General features: G+C 40.9%; 1 protein-coding gene across 15 annotated transcripts in view; it reads right to left on the bottom strand.

Annotated features, from left to right (window-relative positions):
* Positions 1 to 19904, bottom strand: part of TRIM2 (tripartite motif containing 2) — a 110735-nt gene that overhangs the window by 32681 nt on the left and 58150 nt on the right. For 9 of the 15 annotated variants that reach the window (XM_057376092.1, XM_057376084.1, XM_057376175.1 and 6 more), the window contains 2 exons: positions 6156 to 6337; positions 3818 to 4055 (listed from right to left, as the gene is read on the bottom strand). In XM_057376092.1, the coding sequence (XP_057232075.1) occupies positions 3818 to 4055; positions 6156 to 6289 (372 nt within the window). In that variant the 5' untranslated portion in view covers positions 6290 to 6337. Of the gene's footprint in view, positions 1 to 3817; positions 4056 to 6155; positions 6338 to 7374; positions 7549 to 13256; positions 13556 to 17051; positions 17475 to 19904 lie in introns of those variants that run through there. The other 6 variants (XM_057376183.1, XM_057376157.1, XM_057376168.1 and 3 more) reach the window with 5 other exon arrangements.

Raw genomic sequence — 19904 nt, forward strand, 5'->3', positions numbered from 1 at the left:
CTCATTTTCTGCTTTCTGTATGTTTGAACGAAAAGCGCAGCATAGAGAAAAAGGATGAGTCATTTCATTGCCACCCACCTTCCTCATGTCACACACACGATTAATTCCTCTGTCCCAGGGCTAGTGTGTACCTTGGCTTTGTATGTTTTGGCTTTCAGAAGAATGCAAGTTTGAATTACCTGAGGGCACTTCTGAGATACCTGATAAAATTTAGCAAGTGAGTTTTTCTCCTCCCTAGTCACAGCTTCTGCCTTACACATGCTACAAACCTGAACACTTCAAGCAAATTTTTACAACAGTATTGCAACTGTCATGACTTAAATAAYATGCTTACATAGACATGACCCACCCAAACCCTTTGTATGACTTTCCAATTCAGTCACATATGATAGTCAGTCACACTATTTCTTCTTAACTGCATTAAATTCTCCCTGTGAGGCAGAACAAAATGTCACCAGCAGTGAGCTCAGTTTATCAGTTCTAATCCTCATTAAGAGGCTTGCTTTGACATTCTGATTGTTTCGCTTGGCCTCGATGACACACTAAATGTTGCAGAGCACAGAAAAAAATATATTCCACTTTAATGGAATACACAGGTAAGTGACATGGTGGGAAATACCATGTGAGGTGAGGAGAAAAAACAAGGGTTTAAAAGGTGTGATATGAAGTCACTTCATCAGAATATCAAGGATAGGTGATTTTTCATTTTTTGAAGAGAAGCATACAAGCAGTAAGCAACACCTCCACAAGTTCAGGAAATGTTTTTGTAAGCAAGATCTTATGTCTGTCAAGTTGCCAAGCTATGCTATGATCTTYTGAGGAAAAGCTAGTCAGAGATAAAGTATTCTCGCTTTTTAAAAGTTTGATACCATGTATCCTTTCTAGTTACACTCTAGAGGCCGAAAATATATTACCCCACCTTCTACATTGTAAAAACATGGATACCCGACTCTGAACTGGTTTTAAGCTCAAATTCAAATAAAACCCAAATACAGACATTTCAGATTGGGTGACTGCAAAGAGGCTACACCACTCATTAYACACTATGGAGTAATGGAGTTAGAATTTAAATGCCTTCCCTGCCCTGGCTGCTGTACCTGCCCCTGATTGCAGATCAGTGTTTYCAATCCAGAATGCYTTTATACACAACAAGGTGTTTGGCAGCTAAGAATAAAGCCAATCTTATTTCAATGTGTAGGCAGAAGATAAGAATCTTTTAAAAGGTTCAGAAGTTCCATTTGTGCCCTATTACCCTGATTTAACAACAACATACATTTGTGCTCCATGTCAGGTCAAAATCAGAAAGCATTTTTTATAGTYCAGGYACAGGAAACYATCTTTCATATTAAGATACTACAAGCTAAGTTTCATTTTTCATAAGAATACACAGAACAAAGATGCCACAACAGTGGATGGGAGGATGTGCATAGAAGGAATAAAAATAAACATAYGTACGTATGGAAAATGTGAGTGATGGCAATAAGGGACCAGCTGGGAAGGGAATGTGGCTACTCTACATGGCCTGAGGAAGGCTAAGTTACAAGCAAACAGGCAAACAAATGAGAAAGTATCCCTGCATCCCTGCATCACTTTCTATCTCATTTTAATCAGAGTTTTAAGTTCAGGATGGCTGAAATTATTAAAAAAATTGTTTACACAGAAACTTCTTTTCAAACTAATATGARGAAAAACTGGTAATATTTAAAAGAAATACATTTGAGGCAAATAGTAAAAATACAATGAGTCTTACCCTACCCAAGCAATATGTAAAAATTAACAGAGGGTGGATTTAGCAAAGAATGACTGCTGGTTCTGTAAAGGCATTCTCCTCCAGCTGCCAGCWCAATCCTTTTTCACTTCCTGAAGCCCCCAGCAAAGCTACTAGCAGCCAGGSMCTTRRAATCAWAGAGTACCCTGAGCTGGAAGGGACCTATAAGGATTATAAGCCCTGCCCAGGACCACCCCARGAGTCACAMCAYGTGCCTGAAAGCRYTGTCCAGACACTTGAACTCTGGCAGGCTTGGTGCTGTGACYGCTTCCCTGGGGAGCACATTCCAGGGAAGATGTTCTGGGTGAAGATTTTTTAGCATTTCCTAATATCTAACCTACTGGCCACACAGCGCTCTTGTGTTCTGAACCYACAAAGTCAGCACATCCCATTTCTCTCACAGCCAGACCCACCTGGCCAGCCCTAAGCAGCTCTCTCCAGTCTTACCTCAACTCCTCCCATCACRAGGACTAATGTGTGCATTTAGCTTTTCATTTGCTAACTTCACAAAGCTTTAAATTGGAGTCATCCTCAGGCTATCCCCAACCCTCCCAGATGGTTACTGAAGCGAGAGGTTGCTCCCATCACACACTAATCAGCGTCCTAAATGGCATGCTATGTTYCAAGGCAAGACAAGTAAGTTCAGAGGACTTACAAATACATCTTCCCCTATAAAGGAATTCTCAGAGAGTTATAAGGTGGCATATTTTTGATCGTAGACAAGCCAGGTTTTTCTAAATATACCCCAAGAATAAGCAGATGATAATTTAAAATACCAAACAAGTAATGCCTTAATTTTGACTTTTTTTTCTGCATTTCACAATTAAATGGCTTCTATCAGAATGGCTAAGTCAGAAAACAACTAGAATTTATTTTAAAGAGAGCAAATAAAATGCAAACAAAAACTAGGAAGGTATTAATCAGTAACCACTAAACACACATAGGTATAGAACACATTAAAAAAAGTTACACCAGTTATTCATTAATCAGAGTGCACAGCCTCAGTTCTGCAAGTCCACCTAATTCCAGCAGAGAAGGAACTGAGCTATTCCTCTGTTACAATAATCATTGCCCATCAGCTGAATTACTCCTATACAACCAATGCACCTACACTGGGTATCAAGTAAAACTTGATTAAAAAATCCTCAGAAAGCTGTCTTAAACTACTTACACATATTTCTTGGCTTGCATAGAAGCACAGCATTCAGTTTAAAACACAGCACCACTGAGTTTTGCAACGTGGTCTACTTACATGTTTGCATAAGCTTGGCTATGAGTCAGGAGCTCATATGCCTATCATGAAGTTACACAGGTTAGCACTGAAAATTGTGAAGTAAGCAGAGTTAGGGCCATTCTTGCAGTAATCTGTGAATATTTACTCAGCTGGGGGCACTTGCCAATAAATACACTGACATGATTTGAGGATGTATTTGGGGACACACTAGATAAAAAGTGTAGGTGGAGGGAAAAAACAAAGCAGCCTCCTCGAACTGATAGGAGAGACCCACAAAACACTGCAGATAAACAGAAGCTCTTGGTTTCTAGTCTGGACTGATCCAAAGCATCCTAAGTTAGGACTTACTTTCATTTGGCTCTGTTATATTCACAGTTTTGGTACTGCCCCATTACCCAGTGTGCAGGTGAGTTAAATGACTCAGGTCCTTGCCACATATTGCCTAAACAAACACACAGGTCCCCACAGCAACAGTTGATGCTACAAGCAAGAGCTATGGAAACCCTACACAAGGAAGTAAAGGCACAAGGTTCAGTGCTTGCAGGGCAACAATCTTGACCAAATGTGCCAAAAGACAGTATCATCCCATACGATTGCAAAGATGAAATAATGTCCTGACTAGTTTAAGATGCTCCATTAAGAGTATTTGAGTTAATTAGAAGAATCACTCGTCTTTTTGCTGATACATTACAAAATCAAAGAATTAGTGTAATTCCACTTCCCCTGCTATCTCTTTAGAAAAAAATCTCCAAAAAACCCAGGCAAGTCAGCACACATCAATACCTGCACATAACACAGGAGGCCATCTCACTTACATTTCCATCGTGATTGGGGCAAGAGAGTGGTTTGCCTGCAGCAACAGCAGTGACAGTCTCCAAGATGGAGGACTCCTCAATGCTGCTGTCCGGTGTTCGCTGCAGGACATCCATCAGGTTGGTAATAAAGAAGTTGTTCTGGAGTGCAGAAACCCCTTTCTCTGGCAGAATGGAGGTCTGGCGGCACACGGGGCAGGAAAGGGTTAAGCTATGGGCTGGAATGTAATTCTGTAAACACCTATGGGGAAGGAAGGTGGAAGGAGAAAGAAAAGTATCATCAAAGAGGGAAAAAAACCCTCTTCTTCAGTGAAAGAGCTAGTTTGAAATATTGCTACCCCTATCTATAAAAGGAAAAGTACATCCAACAGGCTTTGAAACAAAAGTAGTTCTGGGGAATATTTTCTCCTTTAAACMTTTTTAACTCTGCCACAGGAAAGAACGGTTCAATAAGCAGGCATCATTAAAAGAGTTATATGCCTTTTTTTGATATATTTGTGCAGCTGATCCATGCTTCCAGACACCTACTGCATTCTGCACACAGGACAGTAAAAATTAGAAACTAGCAGATAAAGCCTGACAGACTTGAAGTTACATCGAGTTTTTGAGCCTGTGCCTTTAACTGACTAACCGGTGGTTGACCCTTGTCTTTCCAACAGAATCTCCTTTAATAACTTGGATTTGTGGGTTTAGTGTTTCAGAGGTAAAACAGGGTCCCAATGAAACCAAAGGAAATTTTTTCATTTAYTTCAATTAGGAAAGTTATTTGGCAGCTAGCCACAATCAACAGAGCTTTCTTTACAACATAAGGAACTACCTGTTAGGTTATCACAATTTATGTTAAGGGGAGTTTTGGAGGAAATTTTTGTGTTTCATTGGGGGGGGCAGTGTCAGTGAAAAAAAATTCACAGAGTATAAATCTGACACAACAGTTCAACAACAATACCCAGCAGGCTGGCCTAGGTGAGACAATGCCACTTTTGGCCTTGAAAATGAAGTTAACAACTGATGGACATGCAACATTTATTTTCATGCAATGTACTATACTCAGTATGGTCCTGTAAGCAGGAGCAGATTTGCAGAATGCAGTTCTTAAGGGGAGTAGTGCTACACCAAATTCCTCATGAGACGCCAACCGAGAAAGTGTGACCTCACACAGCTCCACGGCTCTTATCCTTTTCCAAGGGCTTTGGTTGCACCACTCTCCATCTTTCCCTGGCAGCCCTCCTCCTGACCTCCCAGTAAGGGCTCTGTGAAAGGAGAGCTTATGCTCTGCACATCAGTGCTGCAGTGGAAGAGTTCTTCCAGCCTCTCTCCATAACCAGATCAGCCTAAGAGGATTACAGTGAAAACCAGAAGCTGACCTTAGGTTTGACACATTAACAGAAGTCAGGAAATTTAACACATGATGGTGAAAAATCTTATCTCACTGACTTCAGTCAGAGTTTCACTGCAGCCTTTTTTAATGCTGGGATTTCCTATTCTTCTACAAAAGACCAGTTCTTCTGTCACAGTGATCCACAATTTTTCTTTCACCCTGTGCACAGTTAAAGATTCACACCACAGTTCTAGCTAAGAGGTGGAAATCTCCTAAATTAAGTAAATCCTCACACCACATACCATTTATAAAAATTCTCCTGCCATCCAATATACATTCCAGAGTTGCATCCCATCATCAGATGAAGAACTCTAACCACTAATTCTTCAGCTAACTTTTCTGCAGATGTTGTATTTTCTCCACAATTTGATGGATAATGCAACATTAAAGTATCATTATGCATATTCAATTAGTTCAGCTGAACACAGTAAAAGGCAGGTTGCTGGTTTATCACATTTCTTTTCAGAGAATTTTCCCACTTCAGTCAACTGAACTGCAGAATAATGAAGACATTTAATCACAGGTTATTAATAATGTATATATCATGTCTAACCCTTGGACATTAAAAGATGGGATAATTACTTACTGGCTTACTAAATCAACAAAGAATGGATTTTTATTGTTTCTAATTATATGCAAATCAGAATAAATTTGAGACCATTAATTTGAGGTCCAAATTCTAGCTATCATCACCTTTCACATTGTTGTAACGGTATTCATTAGTTTAATTGGATTTACTTTTTGTTTACTCTTGCATAAAGGGAATGTATTCCAAATAAGCCACTGCTGCCTCTTCTTCCTGTCTGCTACAAATGTGTTTTTCTAAATCTCTGCCCCTCCCGTCTTCCCAGAGTTTTTCATGCCTTAACATGACATTTATGAGCAAAGGGGAAAGTCCCTGCCTTGCCCTGTGCTTGCTGCACGACACCAATCCTGAGTTACCCMCATGAGGAAAGCACTTACCTCTCACAGAAAGTGTGCAGGCAGGGAAGTACTTTGGGGTTCTTGTAACGGTCCAGGCATATGCTGCAAATCAGAAACTGCTTGTCAATCTGACGGACCACAGGACTTGGGATGTTGGAGCCTTCACTGGCCATCCTAGACCACTGACATATGGGTCCTGTTCCCTTCTACCCTGCACACTGCTGCAGCGGGGTGGGGAAGAGAAGAAAAGAAGAAAAATGGCTTATAAACTCCATGAAATAACAAAATCATTGACTAATCCACKCATGTTTCATCCTTATGCAGGAATTCGTATTTCCTTATAAAACCAAAACAATGAAGAATTAAACTTCTAAAATGGTTTATCACTGATGAGAGCCAGAGAAACAGTCGGCAACATCGACAACACCTCTGTCTGAGCAWCCTGGAAAAGCATGCTGCCTCTGGACTGAAAGAGTTACAGGGCTGTCTGGTTTTAAAGAAATCCCATGATAAAAATGTTCTCGCGCCAGTAGGTTCAGCCAGTGCTAACAAACATCGGATTTCTTACAYCTACAGTACCGCTGGCAAAATGTTTAAACTGGAACTGCACCAGCCAGTCAAATGGCTGCATCACAGACAGAATTTGAAAATGGTTCACCTAACAATTTTTTTTTCCCCTTGTTGGTGCTGGTATTGCCAAAAATATGGTAGATTTTGACTCCAGGAAGCTCCCAAGAAGGAAGCTCCAGGACCAGCCAGCCCCTGGGAAGGGAATGCTCAAATTCTGCACCACCAATAGGGATGAGGTAGGCAAAATTAAAATTCTCATGATTAATGAAACAAAGCAAAGAAAAGGCAACTGAGAGCCACCGGGAATCAGCAACGGTAGGGTGAAGGATACAGGAAGTGGATCCAAATAATAAATGCAAGAATTTAATTCTAGGCAGAACTAGTRATAAGAATCATGTTCCCAGGACTGAGAATTCTTCATTACCTGACATATAAATCATGAAATAAAAGGCTAAGAGAAAAATCTACTGACTGTTAGAATTAAAATCACAGGTTAAAGGGACGCCAGCAGGCTTGGAATACCTCCTGTCCTGGAACAAGGCATGGGGAGAGAAAAATTTAGGTTCTTTTCAGCTGGAGTTACAGAGTATAGCCAACAGAATTAATATGTGAAAAGAGAAGACAAGAGGAAAAGGAAGGAAGCAGCCACAGAAAAAAGTAAACTGCTGCTAAAATAATTTAGGAAAACCTGGCAAGCAGAGTCCCTGGCAGGGTGGCCCAGCAAGAACTCCTCTCCATCAGCGCTTCCAGCAGGCTGTGGTGCCGGGAGGCGCAGGCGCGACTGTGGCAGCTCCGAGTTGTGCCAGACCTCCCGCACCCACAGCGGAACGGGGGCTCCTCTCCTCTGTGAGCTGCAAGCACAGCTGGGCTTCTTCTCTGCAGGTACACTCCTGAGGGTCTATCTTCTTCCTAAACTATTTCTACCCTTTTTTAGTCACCCATTTCAGACAATTTGAGATCTAGCTTGAGGGCAGCTYGGGCTTTCCAAGATAGAAACAACAAACCCTCTGCTGATCACGCTTATTCAAAGGTCACTCAATTCCACAATGATTTGCATGACCTGCGTAGCATTATCTTGTTAGTGTTACATTAGGTCTTCTTGTCGTGCCTGAATGAATGGCACACTAATCTGTCAGAGCTSAACCCATGCTGTTCTTCCTGAGCTGTGTTTTTAGCCATACCCTTTCCTTACTRCATTGAGCAAGGGGCTATTTCTAGGATAATGACAGTGATTATGGATCATAAGTCAGCTGTGCTGACTTCCCTGCTAACAGGTTCCTGGGGCATCGCCTCTGTGTTAGCAAATAYAGCAGCATAAAGTTATTCACAATTCAAATACCCAACAGCAGCAACTGGCATTTAACTCAAYGGAAAACACTTATGGCAGGCTCTTTTGTTTCCTCGTTTTCCCAAGGAAGGGAAAACTGCAGTGAYAGAAATTGCTGTATTACTCATAAAATACCATGTTTGTTCATGACCCTAAAATGCATGGTTTCAGGATTTATAACATTTGCATGTTTTTTTCATCTTGTAAAATATTCTTTTAAAATTTCTTTCCCAATAGTAAGGTAAAATATGAGTATTACATAAACACAATTTTTTTTTTCCTATTTAAATGCTACAAATCACACAGAATAAACCTTAGGAGATCAATTARGAAACCATGTTACTTACAAAAATCTTGAGTTAAAGGTGGCTTTACAAGAAGTGGAACCAAAATATCTGGCTTTCACAAAGCGGAATAGAAAGACCAAGCAATCAAATGCCCATTAACATATTCATACATTTGGCAGCTTAACATGCAGAACATCAGCAACATCTCCTTTCAAAAGGAGAATTCATTGCACCACCTACACAGCTGTGTTTGCCTCCCATTCTCCCTCCCCAAATGTTAGGGGCAGGAAACCAAACCAAACAGGGACGATAATCAGAAGTCAGAGGATTTCTTCTCAAAAGTACAGTTTCCAAATTGGACACACAAACAGTACAATTTTTTTGTTGCAGACGGAACACAAACTACTAGGAAAAAACTGTACTTAAGATATGAAAGAATAAGCCTCCTGTGAATGCTGCCTGTCATTTAACAGAAGAAAGTTCTCTAGYAACCAGGTATTTTCTGTATTTCATCTTTCCCTTTTCAAGTAGAGCTACACCAGCAAATAGTGCTTACACAAGAAAATCTGCTGCTGCCTGAAAAAATACTATTGATTTAATCTGTTCTTCTTAGTTTTTCCACACTCCCCTGATGCCGTGGCAAAATCAAGTAACTTCTACCATTTCATACACAAATCTCATGCCAACCACTTTATTTTTCAAATGTTCACACTTGAARCTTTGTCAATGAAAGCAACCATTCATGATTCAGAAATAAAGTGCTTTTAATATTCTGTATTTTGTCTGAAATGCAGCAGGCCATGACTGTCATTTATCCCCTGCGCTCACATAAATCAGATTTAAAACATGCACCTGGAAATAGAATTTCATCTGTACATTTCAGGCTTTGGCCACTACCTGGTACAACTTCTTACACAAGTGGTTCATTTAAAAAATCTTTTTAGTATGGGATTTGAAGGATTCTGCAGCCTCCCTAAGGCAACTCCACCTTTGATGTAATTTTGATGAATGTGATGTACCCATGAGAAGGATGATTTTGCCCATTTACTCAATGCAAGCAACTGTACAATCAAAGACTAGTTGAGGAAAATCTAGATATTTCAGATAACATTTTTGAATTTCACCAGACAGTATTTTTTTCTGATTTACTGCTATGCTTGCAGAAACATAATTATTAAATGCATTAGCAGCAGAAAATTTTGCAAAGTAACACTGCTTTTACAAGAAATATGTTCTTTTTTTAGTAGCATCTTCTAAGCTCAGAAACCGCCAGAGYGCTTTTCAGAGGTTCATTATGTCTCACATCTAATAAAGAGCAGCTGAAGCACGAGCTTCAAAAAAGAGGCAATCGCTTCTCCATATAGCTACACTTTGTAATTTAAACTTGCAAAGCCAAAGGATTAAGATACGTTGCCCCAAACAAGACATAAGCCCCTACCCATTAATTTATGACACACAAACACTCAAACCCAAGTTCGTGTTCGCTGAACCAAGTACAGGAAAGGGTTCTGAAATGTACATCCTTTGTCACCCTTGTGAGGCTCAAGGATCGCTATCTTCCCCAAAACAAGCATTGCTCTTTTTCCTTCTGCTTGGAGATATGACCATAAATTTTCACTCAAAATACACTAGGCAGCAAAGAAAGGAGAAAACAATGGCTCTCTAAGCTAGCTTTGCCCCGCTATGCATGCATGCGTTCAGGAACGAAAGCAGGGTGCGGCCCCACCCATATAAAAGGAACTTCCAATAGCACTGGAAAAGGAGAAAAAGAAAAAAAAAAGCACCTTAGGTACAGCAAATAACAGTTTCAGAAGAGTTGTTTCAGGTAAATAGAGGCATGTAATAGAAATATGCATCCTTTCCACAGGTATCCTCAAATGAGCTCTGGAATTCCTGAAAATTCTCTATTAGTTTCCATGGCCCAGCCGAGAAAAAGGCATTGGGGAATCTTAAAASTTTTCACACGATTTTATTCTGAAAAGAGTAGAATTCTATGTTACTGATACACTGCTGTCTCTGAAATCCACCCAGCCAGAGCTGCAACTAGCCTGAAAGTACAGCCTGAGGAGAACAAATTGCTTGCAGCTTGTTCATCCTCTTCTTATCAATGGTATTCACAACCTAGAGGGTCTATTCATGTACTGTGAATGAATAGGTTTCCAATGGCAACGTTTCCAAAGGAACAGTTAGGCCTCCAGAGCTGTAAGAAAGGGTGGGGAACCTCAATAATGTTGCTTCAAGGACTGGGAGAGCTGAGGCTTAAAAGTCCTTAAAACAGACAGATCACCTGTCTACTGTCTGTAGGAATAAAGAAAAGATTCAAGCCAGGTCTACCAGCAGCCCCCAGATTAGCCAATACTGAACACACTGAGCAAATTAATAATCAGAACCGCCACACAGTCCACTTGTGTAAAAGGCTTGATAAGCTAAATTTGCATTCCTTTCTCTCCCACTCTTGCAATCAGCTTAGTGCCTTGTTTAAAACACAGCAACCCTCTTCATTCTTACAGCATGCAGAAATGTAATGAACGATCGGGGGTCGAAACGGGAGCAACCCAGCAGCAGCCACCAGGAATAACACTGAGCAAACTTGAGCATTTCAGACCTACCCATCTTTGTAGAAAAATAGCTTAATCAGTGCAGTGCTGAGGATAAAATCCTTGCAGGGACGGAGCTGCAGTTCCGCAGTAATCCAAACGAACAAACCATCATCTGTTAATATTTCAAGCCTCACGCATAAACCTGTTTAAGAATCCCTATCACAGCACAGTCATTATTAGATGCACAAGAGATTTTGTGCTCTAAGGAATGACGGTCCATGCCATGAAGAGGACAGGTGGAAAGAAAAATGAAAGAATAAAAGGAGGCCCAGTGAAGTCGTCATGAATTTTTTTTTCTCCCTGGGTCATTTACAAGTGTGAGACCCCTTCAGGATTCAAACCAATCAATCTTTATTTAGCACATCTTTTTCTCACTCAGCCTGTGTAGAAAGACTGCAGCAAATGGTGCAAGGGATTGTGGGATGGGGATGCAGCAGAGAGCTGCAACCAGATTCGCTGGGTTATTTTTTTTTCCTCCCTACTCAGCAATCAGCTGTTCCGAGGCTCCGCGCAGGGCCATTGAATTTGGTCACCAGAATGTTATTACAGGATTAGCAGGCGGAGACAGCTACCACTGTGCATCTGGCATGTCAATGCAGCTAAGAAATACAAATGCAAATATTACTCACAAATCGGAAAAAAACATTTAACTCCGAAGGAGAGAGTGAATATTACGTAACATCTATTACCAGGACAGTTGCCAGAGATAAAACGAAAGCACTTTCGTTTATAAAGAAGATAAAGTTCAACACTTCATGATTCCACTCTGATTTTTCCAGCACTCAGGGTATYTCTCGGAACATAATTCCTCCCTGCTCTGACTTTCAGAAGCAACAAAAGACCCCACAAACGTTCTTTGTCTCTCTCCAGATGTTTAAAGCAGAAGCAAAAAGCCTCTCCAGAAAACTGTGCTACTGACACATAAACCAGCAGCAGCCTCTACTACAGAGCCGTGTATTTGCCTTGACTCACTCTCAAGTCGGATATTCTAGGCAGTAACTAGTAAACTCATATTCAAGGAATTTAAGAATCAAGGCTAAAAGACAGTTCAACTTTTCTATAGACATTAACGCAAAGGTGTATTACCACAGTTAATCTATTTACATGCGTAAAAATTTTTTAAAGCCACAGATCAGCTGTGATTTCAATAGGCTGTTACCAAAGAAATGAAAAATTTGGTGTCTGCTATTCTTCAGCAAGGCAGAGAAGGTTGTTAAAAAGATGCTTGTGAATACGGACACCCTGAAGTAAAGCAACACAGAATTAGCTTTGTCTTCCAGTATAACAGCTGGTGGGTTTTGCAGACAAGGTAGTATTTGCATCTCTAAATACAGTGTATCTTTTCTTTTGAAAAAAACAAATAGTATGCAAGTATTTCAGCTGAGACTAACAAAGCTTCTCACAAATAAAAGAACACAAAGCTCCATTTGCATCAAGAAGCAAACACGTGGGGCTTAAATACTTTCTGTGCTACCCTGACTTAATTAGAACAGATATAGTAATTTTTGAAGTTTAAAATGTTGTCCTAAGCTCTTTAAGCACAGTTTCCAGAATATAATATTTATTCCATKCTTCAATTGGGAGCTAAATAGTATTATTAATCATTTAGTACTGAAATGTAATCTAAATTCCTGTTAAAAATACAAATTCTGCATACATCCTTTACTCTCCTCTTGGCAATCATTTAGCCAGATCATTTTACGCATCAGGCAGACCCAGCCTCGTTTCCCTGGACAATGCCCACAGGCTWAAGGCATGTTGTAATCCAGTTTATAATCTGAAATGAAACAGGCAGCGTGTGCGCATGTATTAGGATTTGGGGTGCCTGTGCCAAAATACTGCCCCTCTGATTCCCTAAACATGTGCTGAACTCAATCAAAGAGAGAGAACAAGGTACATWTCGTTTTAGCTGCAACACTCAGGAGCAGCAGGCATCTCTACAGCAGGATTCACAGTTTAAAAAAAGGTCAGAGATTTCAGGAATGTTTTTGGAGAGGTGGGTTTTTTATGTCTGGCATGGGGGTTTTTTGGTTTACTTTTTAAACTGTCTGATGAGCAAYGGATTTCACTCCCACAACAAGGAGATCCAAGGCCTTTTGTTTTTGCCTCTGGAACAAAGACATTTAGAACAAAAATCAAGAAAATTCAGGAGTGGCACCCCCAGAACAGAAGCGGAAGACTCTTGGATAGAAGCAYGCAGAAATCACTCACTTGTTTGCTTTCCCTTGCTCATTTCAAACACCAAATTTATATACACTAAAACAGAATGACCAGTATTACACAAATTACTATTTCCATTTACAGTCAGTAGTAAGGACTACATACCCCTCAAAACAGAAGTGATCCCACAACATACCTCATGGCCAAAGGAGACTTCTGGAGCCACAGCTGCAGCCACTCTCACAGGGACCTACACCTCCAAATGAGAAATTGCTTCAAAGTGTTCTTCTCTTATAATTAACTCTGAGAAGTTGCCTGCTGACAATGAGCTGATACTCCACAAATAATCCTACTTCTTCAACAAATCAAAAATGTGCTACTGTGATAAGGAAAATGAGACAAAAAGCATAGCATTTCCCGAGATTTTTCTTGTTACATGTTGGTATGTGAGTTTATTCTCCTTAGTGAAGAGGAAATCGACTCACAGTTCAGTGAACAATCTTGCACTTTACCCCCATAGCAGTTACAACCGGACTCTTTCAAATGGTTTATTGTATGTGTATGTCTTTTGTGCTGGGAGATAGGAGTGGGGGTGGTCATTATGTGCTTTGTTTTGTTTGTTGTTTTTCTGTTTTTATTTTAAAAAGAACAGGCTACTTTTCCTCGGGAATTTGCTGCATTTGATTGTTGCTGTTGACCTGTGTCACTGCTGACTAGTGAAGTAAGTTCTGGAGAAGAAAATACATAGTACATGCCATCTTCATAATGCCATGGAAAAGTAATCTATCTCTTGTTGTCTTCCCCTATAAATGTCCCGGGTTTTGAGTAACTTATTCTTTTCCCTGTTCCAAACACAACCTGAATTCACATTCTCAGGAAACCCACAAATAGTAGTCTACTAAAAAAAAYGCAGTTAACTTACAGGTGATAGGTAGATACTAAAATGTCCCTTCCTAATATTAAGTCATCCCAACACTCCAAGTTAACATTGAAGTCTGTACTATAAACTGACTAAATGGAGAGTAGTGTAACTCCCACTGCTGCACAAAAGAGATTTTAAGGCCAGCAGAAAAAAAAGGATTGGGCTAGTTCAAGCTAAATGACYAGCTAATTCAGTCCTGGCAATCGAGGCTGACTGAAAAGTGAAAGGTGTGAGAGACCAGAAACCAATCATCCAAAGCCAGCATGCTGGAAATGAGGATTAGTTTAGGAATATAAATACAGGAGAAGATGGGCTGTTACAGCCATCACCCAGCTCCACACATCCCTAATTTGACCCTGGTGCCAGGAGAGCATGTGGASTAAAACAGCTGAGCTTTGCCATTGTGGGGCCTTAGTCTTTCTCATAAGCCAGTGGCCTTTACGTTTCCCCACCCATGCACCCATGCAGACCCAGCAGCTTCCAGAGAGCAAGTGCAGCTTCCAGCCCTCCCTGCACATCCTCCAATAGTCCAGGCTGGCTAGGTCCTGCTTCCTCCCCACCAGCCACAGCCTTGAGCCATGGTCACTCCCTCATCTTATGATCCAGCAGAGCAGATGCTTTTTCCCAAAGCTTGTGACCCGACACAAGGGATTTGTCATAGCCTGGGAGGCAAACAACTTGAAAGGTTTGCCTGGGATGTAATGCTGGGCTGCTGGAAGCTTTCCCAGCAGCCCAGCACCCCTCCTCCTATGGCTTTGCCACCTTCTTCTATTTCCTTCTACCTTCTGCTTATGCCTGGTTTAGCTTGCCAAGGTTGCGGCTTTTGCAGCACAACTGCAGCATGGCTGGGACAGCCTGGCCTCTCTGCTCAGCCAACCTGAGCCTTTCGGGCAGCACAGAGCTTCCTGCCTCTCTCCACCACTGAAGCTGCAAGTCAGGCAGCACCAGACACAAAGTGCTTTTCTCCCCTCTGCGTTATTTTTCCTCTTCCCCCTTTTGGGTATTTGCCACTGAGGTGGCACTGCAGTCACCAGAAACAAGCTCTGTATCCTGGCAGTCCTTCTGCACGGCAATGGGCTCACCTTCAGTACCACTGTCAGATGCAGAYGTCAATGAATTAGGTTTCTTTTTAATGTTTTCAATGGCTAAAGGTGCAGGAATAACAGGAAGAGAGGCAACTGCTGCAAAGTAAAGCCTTTCTTAAGAGTGTCAGATGTTTAATAATTTATTCCTTTTTCCTTCTTCCTTTCCCCAGCTTGTAATCAAAGCTTACAAAAGGGTAAGCACCTGAAATACATGGGTGGACCTCTTAAGACATCAACATACTAATGCTTTATACTCCAGTTTGTAGAGGGAAGGTTATGGCTGGCATCTAACACCCACTCTTCTCTCTCCTCATSCCCACAACTTGTGCCTCTGCAGCACCCGTTCTCTACTACACTCTGGAGGTGAACAGTCCTGCTTCTATCCCCAGAAACCCCATCTCCCAGGTGTCCTGCTCTTGGATGGAGAGGGGACTTGCTGGTGGCTGTGCTGCACACACCAAGGGACAAGTCTGGCAGGTTAGAGCTTGTGTGATCACACAATCATCACTGAGATGTGATACCTACTTTAAGGCTGTTTGTCTGTCTGAGGTTTTCAGGACCTCATTTTGGATCAGGGCCTTGCACAACAAATTCCAAAACAGTTGGAGCACATAAAGTTTACTGCACATGCAAGGACAATGCATGAATGGACATCCATGAATCCCCAACCAAATATCATAAATTCTCACAAATGAAATTTCAGAGAGAAGAATGAAATTTCAGAGAGAAGGGGTAGGAAATTAATGGGAAAGGGCACACCAGGGAAAATAATATGATAAAAGTGTCAGGTTAAATTACAGCATCAGAACTGTAATTTAGGGACCTTCCCATGTCTAAATAAAATGTCATATTCTCAGGGGAGTTCCTAAAAAATCTGCAGTGAGGTACATTGAAGTAATTATTTCAGGGGCCAGATGTTGTGCCATCATAAGTAAGAGAATTTTAAATTGTACACTTGCCATCCAAAGCAGTGAGTCAGAGCATCTCTACTGAAAAAACCCTACCCTGACTACCTGTACTGTTAATATCATCCTTACAACTGCACATTTTTTACTCTCTAGGTCTACCTATTTTGTGAACACTGACAGATCTCTGTTCAGCCTTTATAGGTACAAAGGATCAAATAAAACAAAGCTGAACTGACAAATTTAAACTGTGCATCAAACACTGCTGCTTCCATAAACATCTGCTGTGAAATGCTACTTGAAATAAAAGTGCTCCATGAAGACTCAATACTAATTACTGTTAACAATTCCAGGAGTAGGAGAACAGGCAATAAAGAAAAAAGGAGGTGGCTGAGAAGAAATGAATTTCAAAATAGGTCCCTGCTCTTTTCTACATACTATTAGATATAAGATATGTTGAAAAATGCTCTAGGCATTTTCTTCAGAGCTGCTGAGCAACAGGAAAAAACGTAAAAGCAAACAGAAAATGCTTAGTACTTTTGCTACGGAACTGTGTGAAGAATCACATTCTTCTGACAACCACAGAAAAGATCCTCTGATGTTTCCATTTACTTCAGTAGGATTTTGGTGAACTAGCATGAAGCAAGGGAGAAGGCAGCACTCAGCAATCACACTAGCCACATAACTTCTTCACACAATTAACTTAGAGTCCCAACTCGTTAGAATTTTTTTCTTGCAGCCTTCAAAAATCCCACTTCCAATCAAATACAACATATGAAATACAAACCAGGAGGAAAACAACCAAAACACCTCAGGTGTCTCACAGCAAGAAACAGCAGAGAGAATCTAAGTATTAAAAAAGCAAACAATGGAGGCAGAAAGGGAAGGAATTATCATCTTCTCACTGCTAAAACATATACTAAAAGAAGGACTAAGAAGGAGAGAGAAAAAAGAGCCCCTCTCCAGCATGTGAGCAGGCTGAAATAAGGCTCACATTCTCTGCAAAACTCGTATGTTTAAAATACAAAACACTGGTTGCTGCACCTCCGTATTTACCTCAGCCATTGAACAATACCCACCTCATTTTCTTGTCCATAGCCCAGCAGTGGTTACTTTCTATATCTGCCAAGTCTTCTTAGGAACTAAAATCTCTTTCAAAAACAAAGCAATATGTCTACACATTCACATTGTCCTTGGGTTCAGAGAAAACCTTGCTCAAGCGTTAAGTGGCAGGCACAAGTTTACCCAGGCAGGCTCTTTACGTTGGCAAAAGTGCAACGCTGAACTTTCCCAGCGAGTAGGTAAACATGTAGCTGTGTGCAGCAGGTAGTCTGGCAGCACCAGCAGTGGTGAGAAACAATGTCAGGGCAACCTTGGCAAGAGGAGCTCTGTGCGTTTTAACAATGGTTGTAGGCACAGGAGCTGAACAGACCAAACAACCAGAACAAAAAGCCATCCACAGCTCTTGATGGGAGCTCAAAGCACTCAGAGCCCGAGCGCGCCAGCTGTGACGCTGTGTCCTCCGTCGCTGCACTCACAGGGAYACTCTATTTGATGTCCCAGCAGTCAGCTGCAGCAGTCCAAAACCTGGAAACACCCAGTGGCTGAACTTCACCCAGTAAACATGTCTTTCCAGTCCCAGCAAGGACACTCACTTGCTGATTGCATGCCAGCACTCCTATTTAAAGAACTGTTGTTATTGGAAATAGCTGAAACCTTTCTACAGCAGAGATTAAGTGCTCCCTGCATCTTGTGCCTTGCCTGCAGAAATGCAYCCATTCCCAGCATGTGTTTCCACAGCAGTTTTACCACAGTGAGATGTGTTATCTCTCTGCAAGACCCACCAAACCCATGAGTGGGCAGGATCTCCAGACAGTCCTACCGACCTCAGCCAGGTCCTACTCTGGCTCAGCCCAGGTTTTCCTCAAACCTTGTCCTTGAAGTACAAGGTTTTATATCAAAAAACAAAGTTCCCTACCTTTATCCTTCGTGTCTAAAAACAACTCTCCTAAGCTTTTTCTTAGACATCTCTGGCAGGTTTAGGCCAGATGCCCAAGGCCCTTATGGGACATTGCCAGGCTGCTCATAAGCAAATGCCCAGCTCTGATATAGGCTTGATTTCTGAAAAAATTACATTCTCAGGAGACCTTGCACACACAGTCCTGCATGAATATCAATCTGTTCAAGTGACATCACAGCTTAGGAAGCAACAGCTAATGAAAGAGGAGGAGAGCAGAACCACTCATACTCCACAATTTTAAGACTCTCCCAAGCTGAACTGGGATACACAGGGCATTCATTTCTACATGAAAACACATCCATTTTACTCTACAGGAAAACCAGTATGTTTCTGTGTACATGAAAAGCAAATTAGGGGACATTGTACAAAACTATAATAGCCACTGGAATGCATCTGTCTTTTTAAACAAAAAAAAAAGCACTTGCAAAAAACACTGGCATCAGGATGGATAAGAACAATATTGTCTTAAATCAACCATATTATCATTTAGACTGTGATAGCACCTGGAAATCTCTTTCAAGTACCAGAATTCTGCTGCCATAGGCACCAGTCAAGACAGCACACAAGTCCTATTCAAACATAGGTAGCCCACACCTTAAGGCAAAACATAGTGAGACTGTTGCTATTTAACTCTGTGACACTAAGTACTTTCTATGAGGTAAGTTTTCATAGCCAGCCATCAATTTAGATAAGGACTATCTTTGCAAAGAAAGTGGTGCAAGCAGTGGCCTATACTGCATGAATCTCTTGCGCTCAGTAATAGAAGATCTTAGCACCCTCTTTGCAAAATCTGTGAATTGATATAAGAACTGCCTGAGATTTTAGAAGCAGCCCTTGTGATGACTGTGAGAAGATGCACCATGTTGTTACTGAAACAGATTATACATCATAAGTGATAAAACCCCTGAGAGGTGTATGTAAAGTAACCAGCTGTAAGCACTGCTGTTACAAGCAATTGAGAAATCCTAGTGGAAAACCAGTTACAAACAGGACGYGGAGACAGCCCTACCTCAGGAACTGAACTTCTCTAACTCAGATTCCACAGTGAGCCACTCTTAGGAGATAACTTCAATGCTCTTGGAAGCTTGATGAAACAGTAATCATTAGGTTTTTGGCAGGTGGAGCCAGGTGTCCTCTTGAGTTAAATTTTATTCATCATTTATTGTTTATTCACAATTTCTATCTATTGCTTTTTACTATTCCTTTTAATTAGCCACAGAGGAGAAGCCTCTTTTGTGGGTACCACTAATGTGCTGGATAATTCTTCACCCCATGAGCTGTGAAACCCATTGTCCAGATGCTACAGTTGTTATTATTTTACAGACATTCCAGGAGAGTGGAACAAATTGATGGTGAATAAACTGATTAAAAATACCATCACTAGCAGGAGCAGTGGTAGTGCCATCATTCAGAAACACAGATTAAAACCCATCCCGAAAGTTAAATATGGGAAAAACCTTCCTGTTTTCACAATTAATTGTATTCAAGACTGTAATATGTCAGCTCAGATAAGACAAAAATATTAAACTGTGCAAACAGAGGAAATGGAACTACTTCATTTTTTGCAAATCCACCTTAATATACACAAAATTTTTTGCATGCTCTAATCTAGTCTGGTTCTTTACTACTTTTTATAGGACGGAATAGTAAAAAACCAATTAGAATGAGGAAACTAAGGGATGAAAGGGTTCTCTGCCTACACAAAACACACAGTATAATTCTTATAGAACAGTCCTCCGACACTTGACATCTTCTTTTTCTTCAGTGTAATAAAGGATTGCACTTAACTCCACTGAGACATTTTAAGTGAAGGATTACTTTTGTAAATAAATAAAAAATTATTTGCCTTTAATCAGGAACTAAGTATCTCAAAACGTTTGTATTTTACAATCAAAATTTATTTCCACCTATT

Source organism: Malurus melanocephalus, unplaced genomic scaffold, assembly GCF_030028575.1.
Source record: "Malurus melanocephalus ecotype Western Australia unplaced genomic scaffold, MMel_1.1 scaffold_9, whole genome shotgun sequence".
Taxonomy (NCBI): Eukaryota; Metazoa; Chordata; class Aves; order Passeriformes; family Maluridae; genus Malurus; species Malurus melanocephalus.